Consider the following 25,020-nt stretch of genomic DNA (forward strand, 5'->3'; position numbering starts at 1 on the left):
CTTGGTCACTGTTTGTGTGCCATTAGAATTAACTCCTCAGGTTTCTGAAGCATCAGTGCATCATCTCTTACCCCAGATGTTTGGCCAGTGAGAAGAACTGCAAGAGACTGACCAAAAACTGACAGGAAAACCTAGTTACTTTAACCTTATCCTAATGCATGTTTACTGCTCAAGCTCTGCACCAGGCCCTTTATGGCCTCGTTGGTTGGTTGGAGTGTATCTGCCAGAACACAGGATTTTAATAAATTCTTTAAGAAAATCTTGTTACCCCTAATTCCCAAATATGAATAAAGAATTTACCAGTGTCAAACTGGTATACAAACACAACCTATACAGACTGAAACAGACATTAAAAAAATGGAGCTGTAGGCACAATTTTTACTCCAGGTAAAAATCCCAACTTCAACGTCTCTATGTCGTCTTTTTACCAGACCCCACCTCCCACACACACTAATTCACACCTAGTTCACTAGGAAAAAAACCCAACACACCACACAGCTGGACTTAGTCTGCATTATCTGCAGTCAAACATAAGCCCTAAATTGAAAGCAGTATGTCTATATTCCATATTTCTACTCCAAAGAAAAAATGAAGTCCTTGACTAATAATGCCTGTTTCTATGGTTATGATGCAATGCCAATTTACTGCTCTCTTAAAAAAAAAGATGCAACATGCTTATTTTAATTCAGGGTCCAGTGCAAACTGAAGAGTACAATGTGTCCTGTGGCATTCACCCATGGACGTGGAAGCACCACATTCCCACTGTCAGAGAGGCAATATTCCCTCCGGCATAATCATGCATCCAATAATTGCACCTCCATAATCCAGTCATCACTTTATGGAATCAAAGTCCTGCTGGAGGTTAGAAAGAGAACTTTGCAGCAATAAACCCCAGTCTCCCTGGTTCCAGTGGTTCTGCATGTAGACTTTTTATGGTAAGAGAGACGTGCTATTCTTCCAGATGCGTCATCTGTCAGAGCTTCTATTTTAGTTTGGAGATAAGCTAAATGCAGTCGTAGTAGTCATTTGTACTTTTCCTGTGGAAGCAGCTTCTAGACAGCTGGAGTACAGCCCTGGGCACCAGGAAACCAGTGCTCTAATCCCAGTTCTAATGCAGACTTCCTTTACAAAGTTGGCTGGTTTATTCAAAAGCCCTTCTGCCTCAGGTTTCCAGACCTATCACAGCTGTTGGCTGCATCTATTACAAAAGGGTGCCATGGGTTTTTAGGCACAAATTTCAGCAGAGTGCTTTGAGATGCCCTAAGAAAAATGTTGAAGTACAACCTAATCATTGCATCTTATGTTACTGAAATGGTATGTTTGATTTTTTTCCCCAAAGTTCACTAAGGAAGAGTGAAGAAAAACCCTCAAGCATTTTCATAACAATAAACTTGGCAATTAAAGGTCATTTGCCCTTATTTTTAAATCAAAAAATATGAAGTGTTTTTTAGTTGTTGAAAATGAAGAACTATTGCTTTTGAAATTCTGTTTTTGATGCCATAAATAGCAGAATTCTGGAATGTTTCCACTTCCCTGAATATTTCCACTTATCTGACATTTATGTGTAATCATGTTTAGAATGTAAATCTGTGCCAAGCCCAGGTTTATTTTGAGGGCAGCTCATGGTTATACTTTATACAGGAACTAGTCAGCTAGAATACGCCCACAAATCTTTAACCCATCACCTGTCTGAGTAATATAGAAGAAAATGCATTTGCTAACCCACTCTGAAGCATTAAAATCACCTGGTTAGGGGCAGCTGAAAGGAGAAATAATGACATGTTTATTGCTCTTTCACTTTGCCATAAAACTAAACTAAGAACTGTAAATAATACTATTTTTCTTTTGATCAAGATTTAAAAAAACCCTTACAAACAGCTATATTTATGGAAAACCACCCACTTTTTCACCCTCACAAAGAGCACAATTTCTTATTATTACTAAAATTATATATATATATAAAAAAAGAATGTTCTTCCTGAACTTCTGGTTGATGGGAAGAAAGTTGTGACCAACAAAACTCCCTGGCAATCTGGCACAGTCTGCAGCAGAAAGAGAGGACGATAAAGCCAAACTATTAACTCTGAGAAAAAAAAACCTTCTTTGCTTCTGCAACAAGTAAGAACAGGTCCTCTGGCTTTGCTCATGTTTTCATCCAGATTCTGTCCCACATCATGCCCCTGAAATCACTACAGAAACTGCTGAAAATTACACTATGAAGGCATTAACTCTGCAAAGGAAGAGACACAGCTGCGAGACTGATCCAAGTATCTGTTTAAGGACAGCAGCCAAATTCTACTCCTAAGGCCTATCTCAGACTATTATTTTGATAACAGAACTTCTCATTCTATTTATCTGCTCATATAGCTGACCTGAGGAATTATTTTTTTAAGAACAATTTCTCTCAGGGCAAATTATGTTTAAGGAAGGAGAGAGGAAAAAAAAGCGCTAACATCAGGTCTTGATGAGTGTCTTATAAATCACCTCATTTCATATTGGAAAGTCCTACATCCTTCCTGTTCCACCCTCTCAGCCTACCCATGGATGTGGGAGAGGAAAAAAGACAAAGAGCCCACAGCACGCTTCTCACACATTCACACAAGTGGAGGCTTAGAGCCTGCAAAGCCCTAATTCCTATTTTCCATTTATATACATAAACCAACCAATACAAGGCTACACATACCAATTACCTTTTCTCTCCTTGTACGTACTGTCAAACAGTAAACAGAAATTAGCAGCTGCAGTGCTTTTTTATTCAGGATGTGTATATTAACCGATGACTCACCAAATAATTTGCAGCCCAGCATGCCAGTTGTCTTCCCCACAGAAAGAAACACTATTTTAAACAGAAAGTTAACCACTGTGGATCTTGCAGACAAGCCAGCATGCATCAGAACAGGATAAATATTGCTGGTGAAGCCCAAGGGGGTGGTTCCAGTAGTGAACTGCAAGCTTTTTAAAATACTCAAATAGGAACAAATAATACATGGGAAAAAAAAAAAAGAGAGTGGAGGCAGGGAAGAAAGGATTACCACAAAGTCAACCCACACTGCCACATGGCCTTTTGTGGCATACACTGCCTTCACGCAGCAGGCAAGACCTGCACTGCATGAAGAACTGCAGAATATGGGTAGGCTTTTTTTTGTGTCCTCAGTAAATACATTTGGGGCCTGACTCAAGAGTTTATTTCAAATAGGGAACAGTAATCTATTGCACAGAGGCCAAAGATGGCACACAGCAAGCTGGGGGAGGGCTTGGAGCTGGAACCTTGGCTCTCACTGAATTCCAGTGCCTGGGGTCTGGACCCCATGCTTCCCGCAAACAGATGCTCTGCAGCGTCATCAGGACAGCAATGTCTTTGTGGGTCTTGCTGAGTTCCTTCCAAAATACTTAACCTCTAGTATGGAAAGCAAGCTGACAGTTCCTCCTTCAGATTATGTCCACCACGTAATTTAATGAGCTTGACATTACAATTTCAGCCAACCTTCTGTTACATCCTATCTGATCGAATGCAATCGGAAAGAGATGCAATCCTATTAAATTTTAGGGAAATAAAGGCAATTCCTTTTTACTCCTACAACATTCAATACCATGTTCTTTAGTGCAGCATGAAAACCACCTTTACCTACAGGACGGAGTATTCTACTACAATTTAGTATCTGAAGGTAAGGCACACAGTTAATTCTATTTTAACTCAAATCTATTTAATAATTTCTGATAGGTTTCTAATTGCTTTGTCAAAAGAAGAAATAAATAATCAGACACATCAGGAATTTTTCAAGAGGTGCAGAAGCACCATTTAATGGAAATATGGGGGTTGAGTTCTTCCTCATCTCATACTTTAAAAACTACAAAATCACAGAATCATAGAATGAGTGAGTCTCTGTGATCTCAGAATGGACATGACTCCTTCGTTCTCTGAAAGTCCAAAGAAAACTCATAGCACCTGTGGCTGATTTCTAGATTCCGAGTGAAGAACTTAAAAGTTTCCTTCAGCATAGTCTCAATCATCCTTCATCAAGCACTGCAGACACCCAAACCCAGCCTTTGTAACATGGCTTTAAAGGCTAATTTTAGAGTCAGAAGAGCCAATATGGGGCAGAAAACAGATTCCAGCATACAAAAACATATCCTCATCTGTGTTTCCACGCTTTTGTGGTACTCATCTATCCCTGGTTCTCAAGCAATCACAGTTTTTTTTGGTTTTAGGTTGTTACTGTCACATCTACAAACTGTAACACCCTCTACAGCCGTCACTGGTAAGTGAAATGCCTGCTGTGCTACACAAAAAGACAAGATAATACATGCCATCCAACCAGCCGTCTACGAGCAAGGTTTTGCATGTTCATGACTCAGAGCAGCTAAAAGCCCAAACTGCATCTATCATATGTCAGTTCAGGATTTTTTAGACTGACAGTGAGTATATGCCTCTAAAAAGCACTGATTCTGTTACAGATCTGCTACACAAATAGTCTTGGTACATACACTAAATCTGAGACGTGCATCCTCCCGTGTACAAAATGTGTAGCTTGTTGGCTCCTGACAGCGTGTTCCCATCAAGTGCCTTCCAAGAAAGTAAATACATCATGGACACACCCAAGGATTGTGTGACACATCTCCTACCTAAAATATCTCTGAAGTTGTGCAACTGGTGCAAACACAGCACACTGATGATTTTTCCAGGCCCTGCAGAAATAAGAAGGTACATGGAGGCCTAGCAAAAATATTCATGGTTATGTCTGCCTGGATTTCTGTAGATCCAGAAAATCCTGCCAAATCTGAAACATCAGTTTCTACATGAACATAGTCCAGATTATCAATAAATAAAGATGTATGGAAACTCTTGAAAAAGAAAGGTACACAGACTTCTTGAAATAAAAAGCTTCAGTCCTCTCATCCCTTGCTATTTTGGTGCTGCCCAGGAATTATTAGAGGACTCTGCGCTGTAATTCTCCTACACTAAACCCCAAAAAGAAAATTTCCTAAGTAAAATCAGTTTAAACTTTTAAAATACACAGATAACTCTAAATCTTAAATGACATTTGTATAAGCTACTATAGAAAAAGATATAAATCCATAGGTGTCTAAATTGCTCAGGCAGTACAGTAATACTCTTAAAAAACCCAAGCAAGACAAATGAGTACAGTGATTAGGGAGGTAGTCAGGAATAACTAAAGATCAGCGATTGTAACCAGTGAGACCATGAACACTTAAGGGCATAGTAGAAAATTAAAGTACACAATCTTGGACTAACAAAAAACCCCCCGAAACCCAAACAACCAGTAGGAACTCTTCCAGCTTATAAATTTGTACTTTAAATAAGAAGTTGCTTGCTAAATAAACAATGTTCTTTCTAATGGGAAATAACATACTTATTTCAGACCTACAGTGGCCAGTATCCAATAGCAGCAAGCTGCCCTTGTTATTGTTGAAGCGAATGAGTTTGAGTATCTACCTTTATAACGGCCAGAAAGCACATTAAAACAAAGTATTTTAAAACCACTCTCATTGCCTTTGTATGTCTATCGCCGTGTAACAGCACCGTGTTCCTGACACGCGCATCCCCCGAAGCTGGAGAAGGAAACGATTCGCCTCACGCCCAAGGGAAACCAGCTCCAGCCAGAGCAGTTTCCGTGCTCTCTGCAGCGCAAGCCACGTTCCAGGAACGCTGAGGCTTTGGCTGGCGCTATTTAGCATCCTGACCAACCCTACTGGGCTGAAGAACTCGCCCGAGTACAAGAGCGGGAGGTAACGCGGTGGAAAAGAAGCCTCTTCGCCTCCTTCGGTGCGGCAACCGCTTCCCTCCCTAAGGCCCTGAGGCCAGGCCGCGGCACCAGCACCCCGCTTCTCCCCGCCTACCTCTGATAAGCGACTTTACGCTTCTCCCTCCCTTATTACGAATCCCTACAACCTATCGCCAGCCCTAGGACCGGAGCACCCGGGCTAGCAGCCAACCTCTCCTCCTCCAAGTCAGCCGCCAGCGCCATTTCGCTCTCCCCGCCATGGTTCGTAAGCGGTACTGCGCAGGCGCAGCCACGCCGCGCAGGCGCAGTGCTGCGCAGGCTCCGGCGAGCAGCATGGAGGACGCGCTGAGGCGGGAGTTGGGCACCGCGCTGCTCCGGCCGACGGGGCATTCGGGAGGCGGCTGCATCAGCCAGGGCCAGAGCTATGACACGGACTGCGGCCGGGTGTACGTGAAGAGCAACTCCAAGGCGGAGGTGTGGGGGGGTTAGAGGTCGCGGGTGGGGAGCGTGTAGCGGGCTCCTGAAGCGGGGCGGGGAGGCAGCTGTGAGGGCTGAGGGGGTGGGTGGCAGGGGGGGCCTCAGCTGGCCCCCGACCGCCTTTCGGTGGAGAGAGGCTTTGCCAGCTGGCCTCAGGCAGTAGCAGTTGGAGTGTTGGTGTTAAGGAGGTGGCCTGTGGCTGGGGTTAGAGGCCGGCTTCGCCTTACGGTCTCTGCCCTGGGAGGGTCTGGCTGGTGGCTGCTGCGGGTTTGGGGCCTGGTTTGTGCCGAGGGTGTCAGGATGGGGAGGCTGCTGTGGGTGTAGGCCGTGGGGTGGGAAAGCAGCATCGGTACTATTCAGGGTGTGTAGTACAATGGCACCCTTTGTCAGGTGTGGCTGGTGTGATGCTGGTGTCACTGGCTCTGTGTGCTGTGAGAGTGTCTGGAGCAACCTACAAGGTATAAAATGATCCACTGAGGCTGTGTGTCTGTCTTTGTTGTTATAAAACCAGTAAACCCCTGCATGTAAGAAGGAGCTTTTCTCAATAAATCATATTTTTCCACAATTACTCTTAGATTTTCTGCTTAACCCTTTCAGTATCTGGTACCAGCTAATACAGAAGGTAGATCTGTATGTGCATTTGATAGAGATAAATGTAATGTAACATACCTGCATGGCATCCTTACTTGCAAAAGTAGGAGTCAGGTGGAATTTAACTCTACACTTGTGTTTGTCAAATGAATAGTTTCACTGGAAGAGCAAAACCTTCTATTTCCTTTTAATAGCAAGCAAATGTTTTTAAAAGCAATTATGCAACTACATCTATTCCAAGTTTTTCTGTGCTTTCTGATTGTACTGAGGAGCTGGGTGGAAAGTAAATGCACTGAGATGATAACATAGGAAAACACTGAAAGGTTATCCTGCTTCACATTAGGCTGAAAGTAGTTTGATAGCAACAGAGCCCTTCCACTTACGCCGTTGTTAGTGGTGTATTTAGGTATACCATCCAGCTAGTAACTAGATGGGGCTTGGGAAAAAAGATGTGGATAGATTTTCTTTTTTCTGTTCAGTAATCATTTAATTTGCTACACTTTGGCCTGTGTGTGGATTCTGAGTGCTGATTGAAGCAAATTACCAAACTATTATAATGCTGTGCTGTGTGTGCAGCAGTGGGTGTATATCAGCAGTTTCTTTAGAAAAGAAAAGTTCTCTAGAAAACGCTGTGGTTCTACTCTATTAACAGCTGACTAACCTAGTATGACGCTGTAGACAGAGATACAGTATTTAGTGGTTTCATCTGAACAAAGCTAACTCATGGCTCAGTAATTCAGCAGTGTTTCATTCTTGATCTCCTGTAGGGGCTTAGGAATTTTTAGTCAATGTCTATTACAAATTGTCCTTTGGCTGTGTTTCATGTAGCAGTACTAAAGGACTAATATTCTGTTTATATTTCTTTATATTTCTTTGCTTTTGCTTGTGGGAGATACTGTCGATTCCCCATGTACCTGTTTTCACCAACCTCTGCCTAACTCTTGTAGAGTATCATTTCTTTGTGGGACTGTTGGCACTGAAGTCGGTGTAGCAACTCAAGAGAATAGATTTTACTTGGTGTGGAAATTGCAGAAATAGGTCCCAAATTCAGAACATCTTCAAAGCAAGAAGACATGAGGCGAAAGAAGGAGGCTAGGGAGAACCCTTCTGTGGCTGCAAATGAGCCTGCTTTGAAGATCAGCTATATTACTAAGCAGTCTGTGTCAGGAAGGTCATGAAAACTATAAATGTCAGCACTATTCTTCTAGTCTCTCAACCGATGATGTGTGTTGCCCATTGCTTTCTAGGCATTTGCTGCATAAACTATTAATAAATTATTGCTTACAATTTATATATATGCAGTTTGCACTCCTGCAGTGGTAAACAGACTTTATAAGTTACTTTTATGATTACAGATAATGCTAGAACTCAAGTCACTTCCTTGGAGACAGTTTATGAAGTGCAGTTTCTGTAATTGTAGAATTACTGTCAAGTCTGGTGGTGTGGATCCATCTGTAACTTGTACATGCAGTAGCCACGTTCTCCAAGCTTTTTATTTAACATTTACAGCCTTGATTGGTTTTGTGAAAAAGCCTTGTTTACCTGTGACTGGTGTTCATAGAGACTAATGCTTTCCTTTACTATTTGGCAGGCCAGAAGAATGTTTGAGGGAGAAAAGGCAAGTTTGGAAGCCATCCTGAAAACACAGACAATAAAAGTGCCTAAACCCATTAAAGTTATAGACCTGCCCGGGAGCAGTACTCTGTTTGTGATGGAACATTTGGAAATGAGAGGGCTAAACAGGTAAAACAGATCTTTACATAGAAATTTTAGAGGACAACTACAGTCTGTGTTAATAGGAATTAAATGAAGAAATAACTTTGCCTTAGATGCCAATGCTTTGAGGACAGGGAAAGATGAGAGAGGTCAAAGACAGGAAGAACATGCTTTTGTCAACATGGGAGGCAAATGGCTGTAAGAGTTTTTTATAATTACTGCAAGACTCTTCTGAACTGTATAGAGGATAAGCTTTTATTAAAACTAGATAAATAGATAAGACCCATCCAACTCTTCCATTTTCTAGGCCTTTTAGAAAGGAGAAGCTAGACATGGAGGTATAGAGAAGATAATTGGTATTGTTTGGCTGTATTTCCCAAAGAAAGTTTGGGAAAAAAAATCAGAAGTGAAAATTGATAGATCCTCCTTGTTACTAAAATCATGCTTGGTGCTCACTTAGTAATGTCAGAAACAACCACAGAAGTGCATTTTGTTCTAAGTTAATACGTAACCTTTATAGGTAGGGGAGGTGTTTACGACCACAATAGTTTGGAAATATACTTTGTTAGAGATGCAGAACTTTTTATTTGCGTGATAAATCTTTTCAAATTAATTCCTTGAATATCAAGGACTGGATTAATCCCTGTGTCAGTGTTGCTAAAAATGCTTGTTTCTTAGGCATGCAGCAAAGCTGGGAACGCAGCTGGCTGATCTCCACCTTCATAACCAGCAACTTGGAGAGAAGCTGAAGAAGGAAGAGAGCACAGTCGGTACAGTACACAGCTGTTAGCAAATTTAACTAGGTGACAAAAGCTATTTTGTAGATAACTATTATTTTAGGGTAAGTTTGTCTTCTTCCACTGTAGGTGTTGCAGAAATAGATTTGGTTGTAACACGCAGGCTAGGGATGTTATTTTGCTTTGTTTGCTGTATTTGGATCTCTGTAAGCAAAACACCTACTCAATTTGGGACCTGTGGGATCCTGAACCACAGTTTCCGCAAGGATGTGGTGTTAGAGGAGATACACTACCTCAAAATATGCTTATGGTAATTATAATATAACTGCTTTATATCAAGCTTTAAACTTTAAAACCAACAGCAACAATCAGTGCAACAAAATGAGTATTAAGGTGCACATGTTTCTGTATTCAATAGAAGCAGCATTGTACCCTTACGTAGTTTTTAAGGTCCGTTTGCAATGTAGATACTTTGACTCTTGTAATTAGTATTGGATTTTTGTCTTTGGTTTGAAAGGTAAAGGTCAAGGGCAAATGGAAGTCCAGTTTGTGGATCAGTTTGGCTTTCATACAGTTACCTGCTGTGGCTATCTTCCACAGGTAGGTTGGACTTCATCAGACTCATAGAATTTTACGATTCCTTTATTTTGCCTTCAGTGACACAAAGGCCCAAAATTATCACAGTGGAAATTCATTTATTTCTGTGGAGTCTTAAAAAGAAAAAAACATTGTTCATCCTGTTAAGGGAAGTAATGCTTTGGACAGGACTTAGAGCTGCAATGGATATTCATAGCTCTTCAGTTTCTTAGTTTTTATCACTTAAAATTATTTATTCCCATAATTTGCTGGTTTTTAGATAACAGGCTATTAAAGGAGCATTTACTGTCCTGGGTGATATCAGCACAAAAGGCTGTATAAACCTCCCAAACTTCAGTTATCCACCTTTTGCATGGTGTAGAACTAACATCTGCAATCCTGTGCCTTCAGGTGAATGACTGGCAGAATGACTGGGTGACTTTCTTTGCCAAGCAAAGAATCCAGCCCCAGATGGACATGATCGAGAAGAATTCAGGGGACAGAGAAGCAAGAGAACTTTGGGCACAACTTCAGGTAGGAGAAGTTCTATTCAATTCTCATTAGAGAGAGAGCTAAGTATCAGATGTTTAGATTTTCTTCTCCTAACACAAAGTTCCTATTTGTTGGTATGCTCCAGGGTCTGTTGATAAGAGATCTGCTTTTAGGGATTAAAATCCCATTTATTCTAAGATTCTGCCACATCACCCTGTGCTAGTATCCTGAACATGAGCCAAATAGTGCTTTTCCTTAACTGGGTGGGAAATAGTAGATCACATTGACATTTCTCATGCCCTGTAACATGTTCATGGTGAGAAATGTATATAAGCTGTCCTGTTCCACACAACATCTCTTTGTTTAAGGTTTGCATCTGGTTAAGTGACTGCAGTATTTGCTACTTGCAGACTACTTTGTAGAAACTTCTTGAAGCAGTGAGTGGCTGTGGTTGTTATTAAAGTTGGTCAATATTGCAGCATCAAATGCAGTTTTAAATTTTTAGATTTTCTAGTGTTGAAAAACATTTCATTGACTATTCTTCAGCTACTGGCTTTTATGAAACCCAGAAATCCTCTTGGTATTTCTCAGCACTTCTGTTGACTAGGTCCTATGCCGTTTTAAGCTATGTTTTGTTTGTTTATTTGTTTTTTAAACTTAACTTTTAAGAAGTTTTAATTCATGTTTGGCATGTATACAGATAAAACTCTACAATCATTCACCTTTAAAATGCAGCCCTTACAAGTCTTGCCTTTTTCTCCTGCAGCTGAAGATCCCCAGTTTATTCTGTGATGTAGAAATCGTTCCTGCTCTGCTGCATGGGGATCTCTGGGGAGGAAACGTAGCTGAGGATGATTCTGGTCCTATTATCTTCGATCCAGCTTCTTTCTACGGCCATTCAGAGTACGAGCTTGCAATAGCTGGGATGTTTGGTGGCTTTGGCAGTTCTTTTTACTCTGCTTATCACAGTAAAATTCCCAAAGCTCCAGGATTTGAGAAACGCCTGAAGCTTTATCAGCTTTTTCACTACATGAACCATTGGAACCATTTTGGCACAGGGTACAGAGGGTCTTCTCTAAACATTATGAGAAACCTTATCAAGTGACTTGCTGTTTAAGCAGAATACTTCCTATGTTGCTTGGAAAACCCCATACCTGGTAGTGCAACTGCAGGAGTGATGCTAAAAATCTATTAGACCCTTGACCTTGTTGCACAGCTAAAGACCTAGAATCAGTGAGTCTGAGTACCAAGTGTAACATAGTCATCCCTTTTCAGGATAGTTGGGAAGAACCTTTTGAGGGAAATGTCTAAGGAAGGAGTTTATTCAGTTGCATGGAAGATCTGCCAGTGTCAAGAAAGCATTGTGTGCTTGGGGCTAGGCAAGGTAATGCAAATGAAGCACTCGAGTGTAAATGATTTGGAAGAAGTTCTCTTAGGGACCAGTTGTGCTTCAGAGTAGAGAAATACCAGGGTTTCCATTTGCACCCTAGTGTAAAACATTACAGAAGTGTTTGTGAAAGGAAAGATGGCTTTTTTCAGTTTCTGAGCTGGCTAAAAAAGTTGCTCATTGCTTTTTGCCGTCATCCCTCACCTTTATGAGATTGCTCAGATTCTTAGCTCTTCGTGGCCAGTTACATGCATGAAAACAGTGTTACCAAAATATTTTGAAAGTCAACAAGAAAACTAAAAAATGGGAACTGTGAAAAATTACTTGGACTTGCTATTATGCTGGTGTGATTCTACTGGATGGGAACTGCTTCCTGTTCTCTTACAAAGCTGTGTGAAAATGCTTGGGGTTTTTGTTTTGGTTTGGGTTTTTTTTTCTGGCATGTGTGTTTTGGCCCCTCATGGCATTGTTGTAGGCTGTTCCATGCTTGCTGGTCAGTGGGCTCTTAGATACAGCAAAGTTGTTTTCACCAGAACTAGCTCTCCTTTTTTTTGGATTATGCTTTTGTCCAACAGTGCAGATTCTTTCATGAAAAGATCTTTAACAGACTCTAGAAGCACACACCCTGGGAAGGGCACTCTCACTAATGCAGAGAGAAGGTGTATGTCATGACCATTATCATTGCCCACAGGACGATGCTGTCTGGTTGTGCTTCAGGCTTCAGCTAAATTTTCTGTAGCTTAAACTACAGGTGCCATAAGAGAACACTTTTTCTTCAGTCCCCACTAAGTGCACTTTGTAGCTTTCAGGGTCAGAGACATGAAACCAAAGGAAATTAAATTGTAACTCTAAGAACAGCAGCTCTACACCACGGTCAGACTACCTATTTCTTGTACGTGCAACCCTAAAATTATACTCTTTTTTGATGTAGGCTGATATTGATATTCCAGTACAAGCATACCAGGTAGGTGAGAGATGCATGGTTGCTAACATTCATTTTGAGTGTTTGGGAATGACTTTAATTAAAGTGTTTTTCAGCAGACATTGGCAGATTACTGAGGGTTTATTTAGTTGCTGTGCTTGCAGACGTGTACAAATTGCAAGCAGGTTTAGAGAAGACTGTCATGTGATTTAACTTTCTCTCCTTAATTCTACTACTCCCTGGCTGTTTAACTTATGGTACAAAAAGTTTTAAAGCCTTGCTTGGTAGAGGAGATCTTGCTTTTGCCTTTTTGCTTAAATAAAAAGTTTCCCAGTTGATTATTGTTGTCTGTTTTCTGAATTAAAACCTTACAGCTTGCGTCCATTCTTGGGGAGCTACTTGCTCTAACCTGTTAAAGGTCTCTAGTTTGTCAGACAATTATGGTCAACAAAGGTGTTGATGGGAACATGATCATGGATTTTAATCCGGAGGAGCAATGTGTTGCTGAAGAGAACTTAAGTGCTGTTTGGTTACGGTATCATCTGAGGACCCATCTGTGCCTTCAGGCTTTCTGTATTGTCCCAGCAGTTGCATGTTGTTGATGAAATTTTCTGTCCATACCTATATACTTATCCTGTTTGCCCAAACTTAACTTAGTGCAGCTGGTTGAAGAAATGCTGTGGAATTTTAGCCAGCAATCAATCTGTTTAGGTCCCTTGACTGTTTATTTCCACATGCCTTCATAATAAAATAATACGTTATTTAAGAAGGTCATTCTGTTTACAAATCTTCAGCAAAGCAGCATGTTTATTTTGCAAAAATCCTAAATACTTTTTATTGTTAGAAGGTGAAAAGTGATATGAAGGTGGATTTCCAGTCAGCCATAGACTTGGGTGATAAATGGTAAGTCTTTGAACATCACCTTTTCCTAATAGAACTGAATCAATATATTTTGGGGATTGGAGGAAAGTTGTGTTGTATGCAAGTTATGTAAATAGAAACAATTGTATTTAGAGTCTTAATGGATATGCTCATTTTTTCAAAGCTGTTTTGTGCTACAGTTAAAAACAGAAGGGGTGTAGAGAGGAATACAAATGAAATGTTGTAATAGCAAGCTTTGTACCATGGATCCCTTGGTTTTGAGTTCCTGTAGACAGCAGTTGAATCAGGATGGAGATGGGGAGGAAGTCTCTTCTGATGGTGTGCTGCTGGTGGACCCTTAAGAAGAAGGTGCTGCAGTTCTATAAGGTAATTTTTTCCCTTACTTAGTGTGTAGCTGTGTACTGCTGTTAGAATTGTCTTTGAGTGTTTTGTTGCATTATGTGCTCTAGACATGACTGTTATTTTTTATCTCTGTCTCTCACATTTTAAGGCCAACGTGTCCTGCTTTTCCTTTGTATATATTCGTTCTCCTGGCTCCCTCTGTACATTCTAAACTGGCAAGCTTGTTTCCTTGTACCTAGGCTCTTACTGTGCATTTTCATGTTCTGTATCATGACTTTGACTATTCTGTTCGTATAATGAAAAAGAGTAAAAGAAAACTGATTTTTTCTTAAATATAGTGTGCATGTATTTGTGTTGTAAAAAAAATGTCATATCCTGTTATGATGTTTCCACACTGTTTGTCAAGATGGATTATATGTGGTATATGTAGGCTAAAGCAACTCACAGCATTTATTTTCAATATTTTAAGAAAGGAGATCTGATTTTTGATTTAAGCTAAATTTTGCAGTTAATTCCTTAAGGAAGTAAATAGTGGGTTAGGATATGATTATTCATAATTTCAATAATATCCTCTGCCTTGGAGAGGAATTAGAGGGAAGGAAACTTGGAAATCTGGACTCAGGGCAATTCAGGCTGGGACAGACCTCAGGAGGTCACTTGGTTCAATCTCCTGCTTACAGTAGGATGAGCTGTGAGGACAGCCCAGGTCTTTGGTCTTGAAACCTTCCAAAGATGGGCACAACATCTCTGGGCTTGACTGTTGTAATTGTGAAAATACATCCAGTTTGAAATTCTGCAAGAACCTGTATTTTTTCTGAATTGCTTGTAGTTCCTATGTACCCTACATCTCAGTATGATTTTTTTTTTTAATTTTTACTTTTTTTTCATTTTCATCGACTGCTGCCATCTGCAAACACTGCCTGTGGTCATGAATGTTGCACTCTAATACTGTTTTTCTTCCTGCTTTTCATCTTCACTGCTGTTCAAAAATAGATCTGGTGATTTTAACTGATGCTGGACTGTTCTAGCAGAAGTAAAAGCAAGTGGGAAGTGGTATATAATTAACTTGTCCTGTAGGCACTGATTGTGACAAAAGATTTAAGGGGAAAATATATTTCTGGCAACTAAGCCACAGCAGAATTGCAATAGCTTAATTATTTTTCTTTATTAAAATAATACTGAATTACTTTTCAATACGTATTTCAATGAAATCTCAAAGGAATTCACTGAGGTATCCCAAGGCGTGGAGCTACAGGATTAGGTATTTGTCCTTGGATAGTTACTCACTGAGGAACTGTAACTTCTGTCAAAGGAAGGGAGCATTAGATGTTGGAAAGTCTTTTCTTCCTCTTGGCTGACACTGTTCTATAAGCTTCTCTGTTTTCCTGTGACTGTTCAGATACTGTTACTTCCAAAGGATAAGTAAACAGACTTTATTGGTGTTTGTGAGGATATCAGTCTTCTGGACAGTCTTTGAAAACAAACACATTAGAAGCACTTGTGAACAAAACACAAAGAAAAGAGCTGAGAAACTTACCAGTTACAAACTCCACTACAACCATAACCCCAAGGATAGGTCTCAAACCAGGACCACAGCAACACTGGCATAAATCATACTGTGTAATTCCTCACCATCTTCTTGCTCTCAGTGGTGCAGTTCCGGGTTTCCTCTGTGACCTGGCCACGGTGCTGAATCGTGGCAGGGGATTCCACTGACCTACCAGTGGGTGTTTTTGAGAGCACTCTTCTCTTGCACCCTTCTGGGACGTTTTTGAGTTGTTTTACTTCAAGTGATGAAAACGATGCTGTTTGAAGTTCCTTGACTGATACAACCTGAACAAATGTAAGTGATGCAATACATTGGTGTCTTGGGGGTGTTGGGTGATGTAAAGCTCCACGTGAGCTGGCAATGTGTGCTTGCAGCCCAGAAAGCCAACCATATGCTGGGCTGCATCAAAGATTAGCATGACCAGCAGGTTGTGGGAAGTGATTCTCCCTCTCTACTAAAAAGCCTAAAAAGGCTACAGAAAAGATGGGGAGGGACTTTTATCAGGGAATGTAGCCATAGGACAAGGGGGAGTGGCCTCCAGCTGAAGGAGGGGAGATTTAGATTAGACATTAGGCAGAAATCCTCCTGGGGAGGCCCTGACACAGGGTGCCCAGAGAAGCTGGGGTTGCCCCTGGATCCCTGTCAGGGTTCAAGGCCAGGTTGGATGGGGCTTTGGGCACCCTGGGCTAGTGGAGGGTGTCCCTGCCCATGGCAGGAGGTGGAAGTAGATGGTCTTTGAAGTCCTTTCCAACCCAAACTTCTCTAGGATTCTATGATTAACATGGTGCTGTTTCTGATTTAATGGAAAATGAAATAAGTACAATGTCAGAACATTGAAAGCTGTGTTAGTTGTAACTATTGGCATCGTCACTGGAAGTTTTAGGAGAGAAGTATGTGGCATACTTGACTGTAATAAAATTTGGGTTCAGTAGTAATATGTGTGAATGAAAATCCATCTCCCATGTTTTGGGGCTTTTGTGTTAGTTGTTTTTAGCTGTTCTGTGTACCGTGAAGAGCTATGTTCTAAGAAGTCACTTGTTTGAGTAGTTAGTGCTGTATCAGTATTTTTACTCCATGTAGGACTGGAAACATCTGGGAATGTAGTGAAAAGCCGACCTAAATGAAGCCAGTATTTGTCCAGTAACCATTCCTTTCTCTGTCAAAACCAAATAGCTTACGTCAGTCAGTGCAAACAAGTAGTCATGATGAGAGTTAAATGCATGACAGCACAGTGCAACAGAATCCAGACATTCCCTGGGGGGATGGTAGGCACTTTCCACACATTCTGATGTGTGATGAGTCAGTCAGAGCCACCTAACCAAATATGTTACCTTTATCAGTCATTATTTTAAAGAACTTTGTAGGAGCTGGGTTATTGTAACACGTTTTAAAGGGTTAACATTTTATCCCTGAGGGTGCCTGCACTTTGCAGGTGTGAGGTGATTAAATTCATCAGTACCCAATGGATCATCTTTCTGTGTGTTACTGTGAAAGGAGATGATATGTGAAATGATGTCCTAAGGATGGTGGTAAATCTGGAGAAGCATATAGGATCAATACCCTCAATTTCTTTATTGCCAACTTGATGCTTTTACTATGAATTTTCCCCTGATAATGCCCAGCCCTGAGCACCTTACTGTCTCACTGACTTGATGGCACTTTAAGGCAGTAAAAGTCTTTTTGAATGTCTCTTACAAGATGAACTACATCTCAGGAAGGGAGAGCATTCTAAAGATCTCAGAGATGACAACAGGACTCCAGGCCACTCAAAAACTACAGAGAACAGCCCCACCAACCTTTCCCCATATTTCTGGCGGCAGCGTGATTTGATTGCATCCTGCTGGACTGCACCTTTGCTTTTCAGACCATAAACAGCCACACAGCCTGTGTGCGGTTTGTATTGTTGTGTTTAAACTCCCTCTAGTGGAGCGGGTTAAGAATGATCCCTTCTCCAGCGCGATGGCTGAGCTCAAAAAGCACGGCCAAACTACAAATACCAGCAGCTCTCAGCACAGCTGAGAGGACCCAGGACACACCTCTCAATTCTATTCTAGCCAGTATAAAGACTTTCTTTTTCATGTATAGCTATAAAAGCCCACAGGAAACAAAGCGTTTTGAAACATTATCTCTGGATTTGCTCTTTTTCTTCCCTGTCTGCCTTTGAAATGGATTTTTTTTGTTTGGTTGTTTTTTTGGTGGGTGGCCCTTCCTACCTCATAACGGAGTGACAGTGAAAGAAGGACCCAACCTTTTAATCTTGTTTTGCACTGGGTTTAGCAGCAAGCAGCTGCAGCAGCCTGGAAATTGCTATGGAAAAAATCCTGAAAACAGAACTGAAAACTTCCCTTCTGAAGGCATTTGGAAGCTCTGGAGGAGGAGGATACATTAGCCAAGGCCAAGGTTATGAAACGGACAGTGGACGAGTATTTGTTAAAATCAACCACAAGCCTCAGGTTAATCCTAGCAGATATTTAACTACTGATATTATTGCATGTAGAAAGCTTTTTGTTTTAGAAGCACTTGATTGTTAATAATTTAGAGTTCTGCATTTTCAGGCTGACTTAATTTTTCGAGTTTTCCTTTCAGGTTTGTTTTATTTTTAAAGCAGTTTTTTATAAAGTATTCGTGCAGCAGGTTTGGTTAATGCAAAATGAGGTGTGATGCAATGTGATAACCCTCAACAACAGTCATTGCATTTCAGTATTTAGTAAAAGGGGCTAAGTACCGAGCTGTTGTTATAGTACTTAGAGTTTGGAAGAGCCTAAAGCTGAATTTGGGTTCACTGCATTCCTTTTGATGTTTCATTTGGGAGGCAAGAATAGTGGGAGAATGGAAACAGGGTGCCACTGCTTAAAACTCATGGATTATTTTTAAAGCTACAGAGGTTTCAGACTTCCCTGCTGGTTTTTGTATTTCCAGCAGTAAGATTCTTGCAATTTTTTTAGGCCCAGCTCTTGAATTTGCTATTACTAAATTAACACATTGCTTCTAACACCACAGTGCATCAGGAATGTAATTTTGATCAATGTGAAAAGCATCTTAATCCAGCTGTGAATAACAGTATCTTTACTTCAGAAATGCTGCCTGCAGGCTTAATATTTGTACGTCATCTCCATCTGGTGGTGGCTGTTCACCTGCATGGGAAGGAGTTTAAGGATTCCATCTTCACTTAATAGTGGTCATCTGGGGTTTAGAAGGAGGTCTTGGGTGTTAGAGATACTCTTAATGTCTTGAGTATCTCCATAAGCAAATGGAAATTGCAGTGATATGTTACTTATCCTACTACCCTGGAATGAATTTGAGAAAAGTAGAAGTTAGAATTAAGGTCCTCAAGACTACCTGTATGAAATTAACCCTTGCTGCAGCTATAGTCTTTTATCAGGCTGTATTAACTCCTTGTAACTTGGGAAAAAAAGCCTTTTTTACAATTGCAGATGTTCATAGTTTAGCCCAAGGATATTCATGTTCCTTGACAGGCTAGAAAAATGTTTGAAGGGGAAATGGCAAGTTTGGAAGCGATTCAGAAAACCAATATTGTGAGAGTGCCTCAGCCTATTAAAGTAATTGACCTGCCTGGAGGAGGAGCAGTGTTTGTGATGGAGTACCTAAAGATGAAGCACCTCAACAAGTATGTCTCTACCTCTCTTCACTGTGTTTTGGGGCATATTTTCTTATATCTTGCAGTCAGAAAAGTTCCTGAGAGCCACCTCTCTATTCTCTTGTCAAGATCTCTATGTGTGTGTATGTATTAAAAAAAACAATCCAAATGTTTGTGTGTGTGTGTGTGTGTGTGTGTGTGTGTGTGTGTGTACACCCCTTCCCTGAGTTATGCTCTTCCCTGACCCTTCCCCTGCAATGGGAATGTCTTGCTCACTAGCCCTGAGCTTTGTGTGCTAGTCCACGTGTGTTGAGATGCTACTGAAGTGTCTGTGATGATGGCTGAGTTCAGCCTATCTTGCTCTCCTGGCATTTTTGAGTTTCTTTTCCTGGCCTATTGGTTTTCTTTGACCTTCTAAGCTTCCTGTGTCTTTGAAACCTCTGCTTCTCTACGTGCCATCTTCATGTATGACTGAAACCACTCAACAAGGTCAGAGGCACCAGAGTGAGGAAGAACTGAGTGGATAGATAATAAGAAGTTCCATTTTGTCTGTCAACCACCCTTAATGTGGAATTGAGGAGTTTTAGGAGAACTGCTTTGTTCTGGGCCTCTGGGAACATAGTAATGCCTCTGTCTCTTCTGGCAGTTGTTTGTCCAACCTATTCTTATTGAGAGAATAATGACAATTCTACAGCTTCCCCAAGCAATCCATCCCACTGTTCCTGGAATGATTTTCTATTAGCTAATCTCAGTCTTCCTCATTGCCATTTTAAACCCATTATGTTCTACCCTTTCTGGGCATGGCAAAGTAACTCTTTTCTTTCCTTGCAGCTCCTGTTCAGATATCTGTGCAATATTTTAACTGTTTTCTAGCTGCCTGTCTTGTGCACTAAGCAATCTCAACTCTTGCTTCTTTTCAGACTTACCATTCTTATTGCTGTTCAGCTGATCTGTATGAGTATGAGGCCTAAAAGTAGATGCCACGTTCTGTTCTCTGCATGTTAACATGGAGCTGATAAGGAGGATTACTTGATCCTCCTGCACTCTGTTGCTCTATTTGTACAACCTTGTGTCCTGTTTACGTTTCTTGCAAGAACATTGGCTTATGTTCATTCCCTTATCTGTTACATTCTGTTTCTTAAGAGTTGTCTAGTCATTTGCTCCCTATTATATACTTCTGATGTTGATTAAGGTTCTATATTGGTCAGAAATGCACTTGGTCATCTCTAATTGTGGTGGGGTGGTTTTCTTTCCTGTAATACTTTGTTCACTTGTTCCACTTTTGTTTTTTGATCCTACAGATATTCTTCAAAGCTTGGAGAACAGATAGCAGATCTTCATCTGTATAACCAGAAACTTGGAGAGAAATTGAGAAAGGAGGGAAACACAATTGGTAGAGTATTTATATCATGTGCTAAACCAAAAATGAAATAATTAATTTGGCTGTAGTACAGTATAGCATTACAAATTTAATGATAATTAAAGTCAATACTGCAACAGTGTTTCATGATATGTCCCTCCTGTCCCTATGTCACACTCCTCAAATGTACATTATATAAACAGGAGCTATAATTGCTGTTATAATTTTTAAACATTTCATCTTAACCTTGGCAAAACTAAATTAATGTGCTTTTAATTGTTCAATTTGTACATACTTGGGTCTATACAATTATGCAGATACTGAAAATTAGTAAGAAATACTGCTAGTATTTGACAGAGCTTTCAACATTTCCTAAGTCAAGTTGAAAATTTGGACTACTTTTCTTTCTCAGCATCATTTAAACCTTTCAGGCTTGTGTACCATCAGTCTCTTAAAATGTTCTTGACCTTACAGATACCCTATCCTCTTCTTTACTGTTTGGAGGAGGTTGTAACTACAAAATAAGTGTAATTTATGGTTTGAAATTTTTTTGTATGCTTATTCTGAAACTTAGTTCTGTGTTTGCAAACTTTGTAAGGATCTCAAGATTCCCCATATTTATTTATTTTGTTTCTTAGGTAAAGGAGCAGGTCACTCTGAGTCTCAATATGTGGATAAATTTGGATTCCATACAGCCACTTGCTGTGGTTATATACCACAGGTATGTTCCACAGCTGTAAAAGCCAACGTGTAGGCATATGGCTCTGTAAACTCCTTACAAAAAAGCTTGTTTCATGGGCCTTCAACTTTGTGATCCCAGTTCTGCTTTCACTATTTCATGTTACCCTGGCAGGAAAAGGGAATATGATGGCTGTTCAAAGCATGTAGCTTGCTACAGTGGGTGTAGCAAGCAGATGTGGTGGGCTGAATAAGAACTTAAAATTATGTGGTGGTTATTTAGCTTGGTGATAATAAAATAAAGATCCTTTTACAAACCATGTCTTTTTTTGTTTTCCAAATTCCCTACTATGTGGATCTCAAATGGCAGAATCCACTGCATTGAGGGCCTCATCATGTAATGTATCACGTAAGACATTGGAAAGGGCTCTCAGAGATAAATCAGTCATTTGTTGGGTCTGCTCATGGTAGAATTTAATTCTGCTGTTTAACTGCATGATTTTCAAATACCTCAAACTCTTTGCTAGGTACTTGCAATGCCAAGTAAAAATGAATGAACACTTGAGCATTTCCAGGAAGGTTCCAGATGATAACATGCAACAACTGAAGTGATCTCACCAGAAACTCTCCCTCTAAAATACAGTAAGAAAATCTGAATGAATGAAAATAGCCAGAACATCAACTTCTAGTTCATGTTAAAGACACCCTCACCTAAGCATGGGGGAGAGCATCACTTCTAACAGAACAAGCAGCATGTCTAGTAACACAGTGTATAGATCATATTAATGTTGTCTAGGCCACTGTGACAGCATCAGATATTTTCACTTGGTATCTCTGTATTAGTAAGACTGCCTGTGTATGTGTTGGAATTGTTCATTACAAACCTCTGCTTCCTATTTTCTAGGTGAATGAATGGCAGAGTGATTGGCCTTCCTTCTTTATTCGTCACCGACTCCAAGCTCAGTTAGATCTGATTGAAAAAGATTATGGAGACAGAGAAGCCAGAGAACTTTGGTCACAGCTAAAAGTATGAATTGTGTCTAAAAACAGTTGTTTAGAATGTTAGAATATAAGTAGCAGTGAAATTTTAAAGGTGGTTTGTAAGAGATTTACATAGCTTTTAATGAACAGCAGTGACTGGACTAGCTTCACAGGTGGTCCAGCAGCACTGTCAGCTAAAAATTGCTGGTGCTCTTCAGTTTTTAAAATAGATAATGAAAATAAACCTGCAATTCAGCACTGATGTTTATTTCTTAGAATGCAGCTAATAATAGTAACATGGTAAGGTTTATCTAAGAAGTTGTGGTTACAAAATAAGTAACATTCTGCTGCCCAGCTCACAGCTGAGTGTGGTTTGGGACATAGTCCATGCAGCACTGGGGAAACAGCTAGCAGTGTATTCCTCTGCAAGTTGTGCACTAGAAATTTATTCCTGAATTCTGATTAATTGGTACAGAAGTTCACTGTTGCCCTTTTGCCACTGAAACCTTTTAAATTTAAATGAGATGTATTTTTTATTTATTGTGATAGTCAATACAGATCATGTCTAGAAATATTAAGACTTCATGTTGATACTAGAAGGTGAATGAAATTATTTGCTCCCATTTAATATAAACAAGAACAACCAAGCAAGTTTTATTACTGTCTTACAGTTTGGGTTTATGCTTTTAGCCATCAGCTTCAAAAGGTCTCCCTGAGGACTGAAAGAAGGCAGTATAAGAGCAGCTTAGTCTCTAATATATGCAGTGTATATATATACAGCTTTATTTAATGCTTTCTTCAAAACTCTAATTGTTATGTGTTTGTTCATGCTTTTTCAGCTGAAGATTCCTGAAATGTTCTGTGATGTAGAAATCATTCCTGCTCTCTTGCATGGGGACCTGTGGGCAGGGAATGTGGCTGAGGATGACTCTGGACCAATTATCTTTGACCCAGCTTGCTTCTATGGCCATTCAGAATTTGAACTGGCCATTGCTGGAATGTTTGGTGGGTTTAGCAGCTGTTTTTTCTCTGCTTATCACAGTAAAATACCCAAAGCTCCAGGATTTGAGAAACGAAACAAGTTGTATCAGCTCTTTAACTATGTAAATCACTGGAACCATTTTGGGACAGGGTACAGGGGATCAACCCTAAATATGATGAGAAAACTTCTGAAGTAACTAGGTAGGCTTGAGAAACTCTGTCACAGTCCCTCAGTAAAACATCCCCAGCTCATTGGAAGTAACACAAACTAGGAATCTGTTGATGAAAAACCAGCTGACACACAAAAGGCTCAGTAATGCCTCAGAGCCTCACTAAGTGTTAAGGGTGACTGTGTAATTTTTAACTTGTACGCTAGTTTACTAGCACAGACACATACCTGGCTGAAGGAGAAGACTGCACTGTGAAGGCTTCACTAGGTTGGGGAAGTAGCACAGTCAGCCTCACCTCGCCCTCCAACAAGAGTGCCACTACTGCTGCTGCTCTATCAGCAGGCCCTTACTGAGAGCTACTGTTGTGGGATTGCAGTGCTGGAATAACTAGTTCATTACGTTTCCCCTCTTCTGTTGTGTTCCCATCCCTTTTCCCATGTATGTTTCTGTCCTTTCCCATGTTAGGTGTCTTAATCCAAAATTTAAATCAGATTCTATGAATCTGAAAATTAAAAGACTCCCTTTTTGATTTAAAAAGTAATCAAGGCCCTCTGGACTGCACTTGAGAAGCAAATATAATTAATGACACTTCTAATATTTATTTTAATTTATTGTAATTTAATTACACGATTTTATTTTTCTCCTGCTACAAGAAATTATATTATAATGGCATTTCAGAAAAAGGCTGGTGAGAAAGCAGGTTGTTACCACCCAAGTTTGATAACAACTTATCATAGTTTTAGTATGATATTTTAGCATGTTCTACTATGATAGCAACATAGCTAAATAACTTTGTAGAAAGATTACAGGAAAATGGGAGAAAAGCTTAGTGTTTTGATGACAAGAAAGCAAATTAGATGGCTTTGTAATTTTTTTTTACTATTCCTCACTGCTTTATTTTTACAGAAAACATAGGCAATGAGAGTTTGGAGAGACAATTGCAACAAAGATTACTGGCATACAGTGTGAACTAGAGAGTACATTAGCAAATCTGTGGGGTTTTTTTAATGGAAGAAAGTGGTAATGAAAGTAAATGTAAGTGCAGTCTAACAAATGCTTATGTGAATCAGAAGAGTTGAGTAAGGATGACTGAATTAATATTTAAGCTTCAGACAAATGTCATGACTAATACCTAAAATACTTAAAAATGTTCAAATAATGTCTTTTAATCTTTGAATGGCTGTGCTGTAAAGATTTCATGAAGTTTAAAGTTAGAAATTGCATTTGATGGGATTTTTAAAAAATGCTTTTCATTCTCTAAATGTAATACAAAAAGTTAAAATTGACTTTCAATTTGGGCTACAATTAGGGGAACTTTGTCATGGTGTGTTGTAACAATTCAGTTATAACAGTGGAAAAGTGGAGTAATAGAATGAGAATGCAGTTGGAATCCTAGCTGCTAGGTAGAAGATCCAGGTCTGAGAAAGCAGCAAAGTGCATGCACACTAGTATCCATTAATGTAAACAAATACATGTACTGCTTTGGAAAGCACATGTGAACTTGCTATTTCTCCTTCTCAAATAAAATACTTGCCTGCAGAAACCAGGTGTTTGGTGTGCCTGCATTTGTGACTGTGGCTTCTGTTCAACTTCAGCCTGAAGGGAAGATACTTGGGTGAGGATGGGGTTTGCTGGGTACTGTGCAAGGAAAGTTTCCTGTGGGATTGCAGCATGTCCCTCAACTTCCTTTACAACCCGGGGAGAGAATCAAGCACCCCCTGAAGGTGACTCCTCCCCCTGCGCACCCGTGTTGTTTGTCACTTTGCCTGAGCCTCGGAGTTTATTTTCTATGAAGTAAAATGCATAACCTGGGGTGCCTGTCAGTGTCTGCTTCAGA

At 40.2% G+C, this 25,020-nt stretch overlaps 2 protein-coding genes across 2 annotated transcripts; both read left to right on the forward strand.

Annotated features, from left to right (window-relative positions):
• Positions 1-6,077: 6,077 nt before the first annotated feature.
• Positions 6,078-11,438, forward strand: LOC311199449 (ketosamine-3-kinase-like; the record flags this gene model as incomplete). Its single annotated transcript, XM_084273547.1, has 6 exons — positions 6,078-6,218; positions 8,404-8,555; positions 9,207-9,298; positions 9,783-9,865; positions 10,253-10,375; positions 11,100-11,438. 6 exons carry the CDS (start codon positions 6,078-6,080, stop codon positions 11,436-11,438), a joined length of 930 nt encoding a protein of 309 aa, XP_084129673.1.
• A 6,286-nt stretch (positions 11,439-17,724) lies between these two features.
• Positions 17,725-23,237, forward strand: LOC311199418 (fructosamine-3-kinase-like; the record flags this gene model as incomplete). The annotated part of the gene is made up of 6 exons (XM_084273511.1): positions 17,725-17,868; positions 18,892-19,043; positions 20,315-20,406; positions 21,012-21,094; positions 21,956-22,078; positions 22,872-23,237. 6 exons carry the CDS (start codon positions 17,725-17,727, stop codon positions 23,208-23,210), a joined length of 933 nt encoding a protein of 310 aa, XP_084129637.1. The 3' UTR covers positions 23,211-23,237.
• Positions 23,238-25,020: the final 1,783 nt, after the last annotated feature.

This window comes from Gallinula chloropus, assembly GCF_964237585.1.
Source record: "Gallinula chloropus genome assembly, chromosome: 20".
NCBI lineage: Eukaryota > Metazoa > Chordata > Aves > Gruiformes > Rallidae > Gallinula > Gallinula chloropus.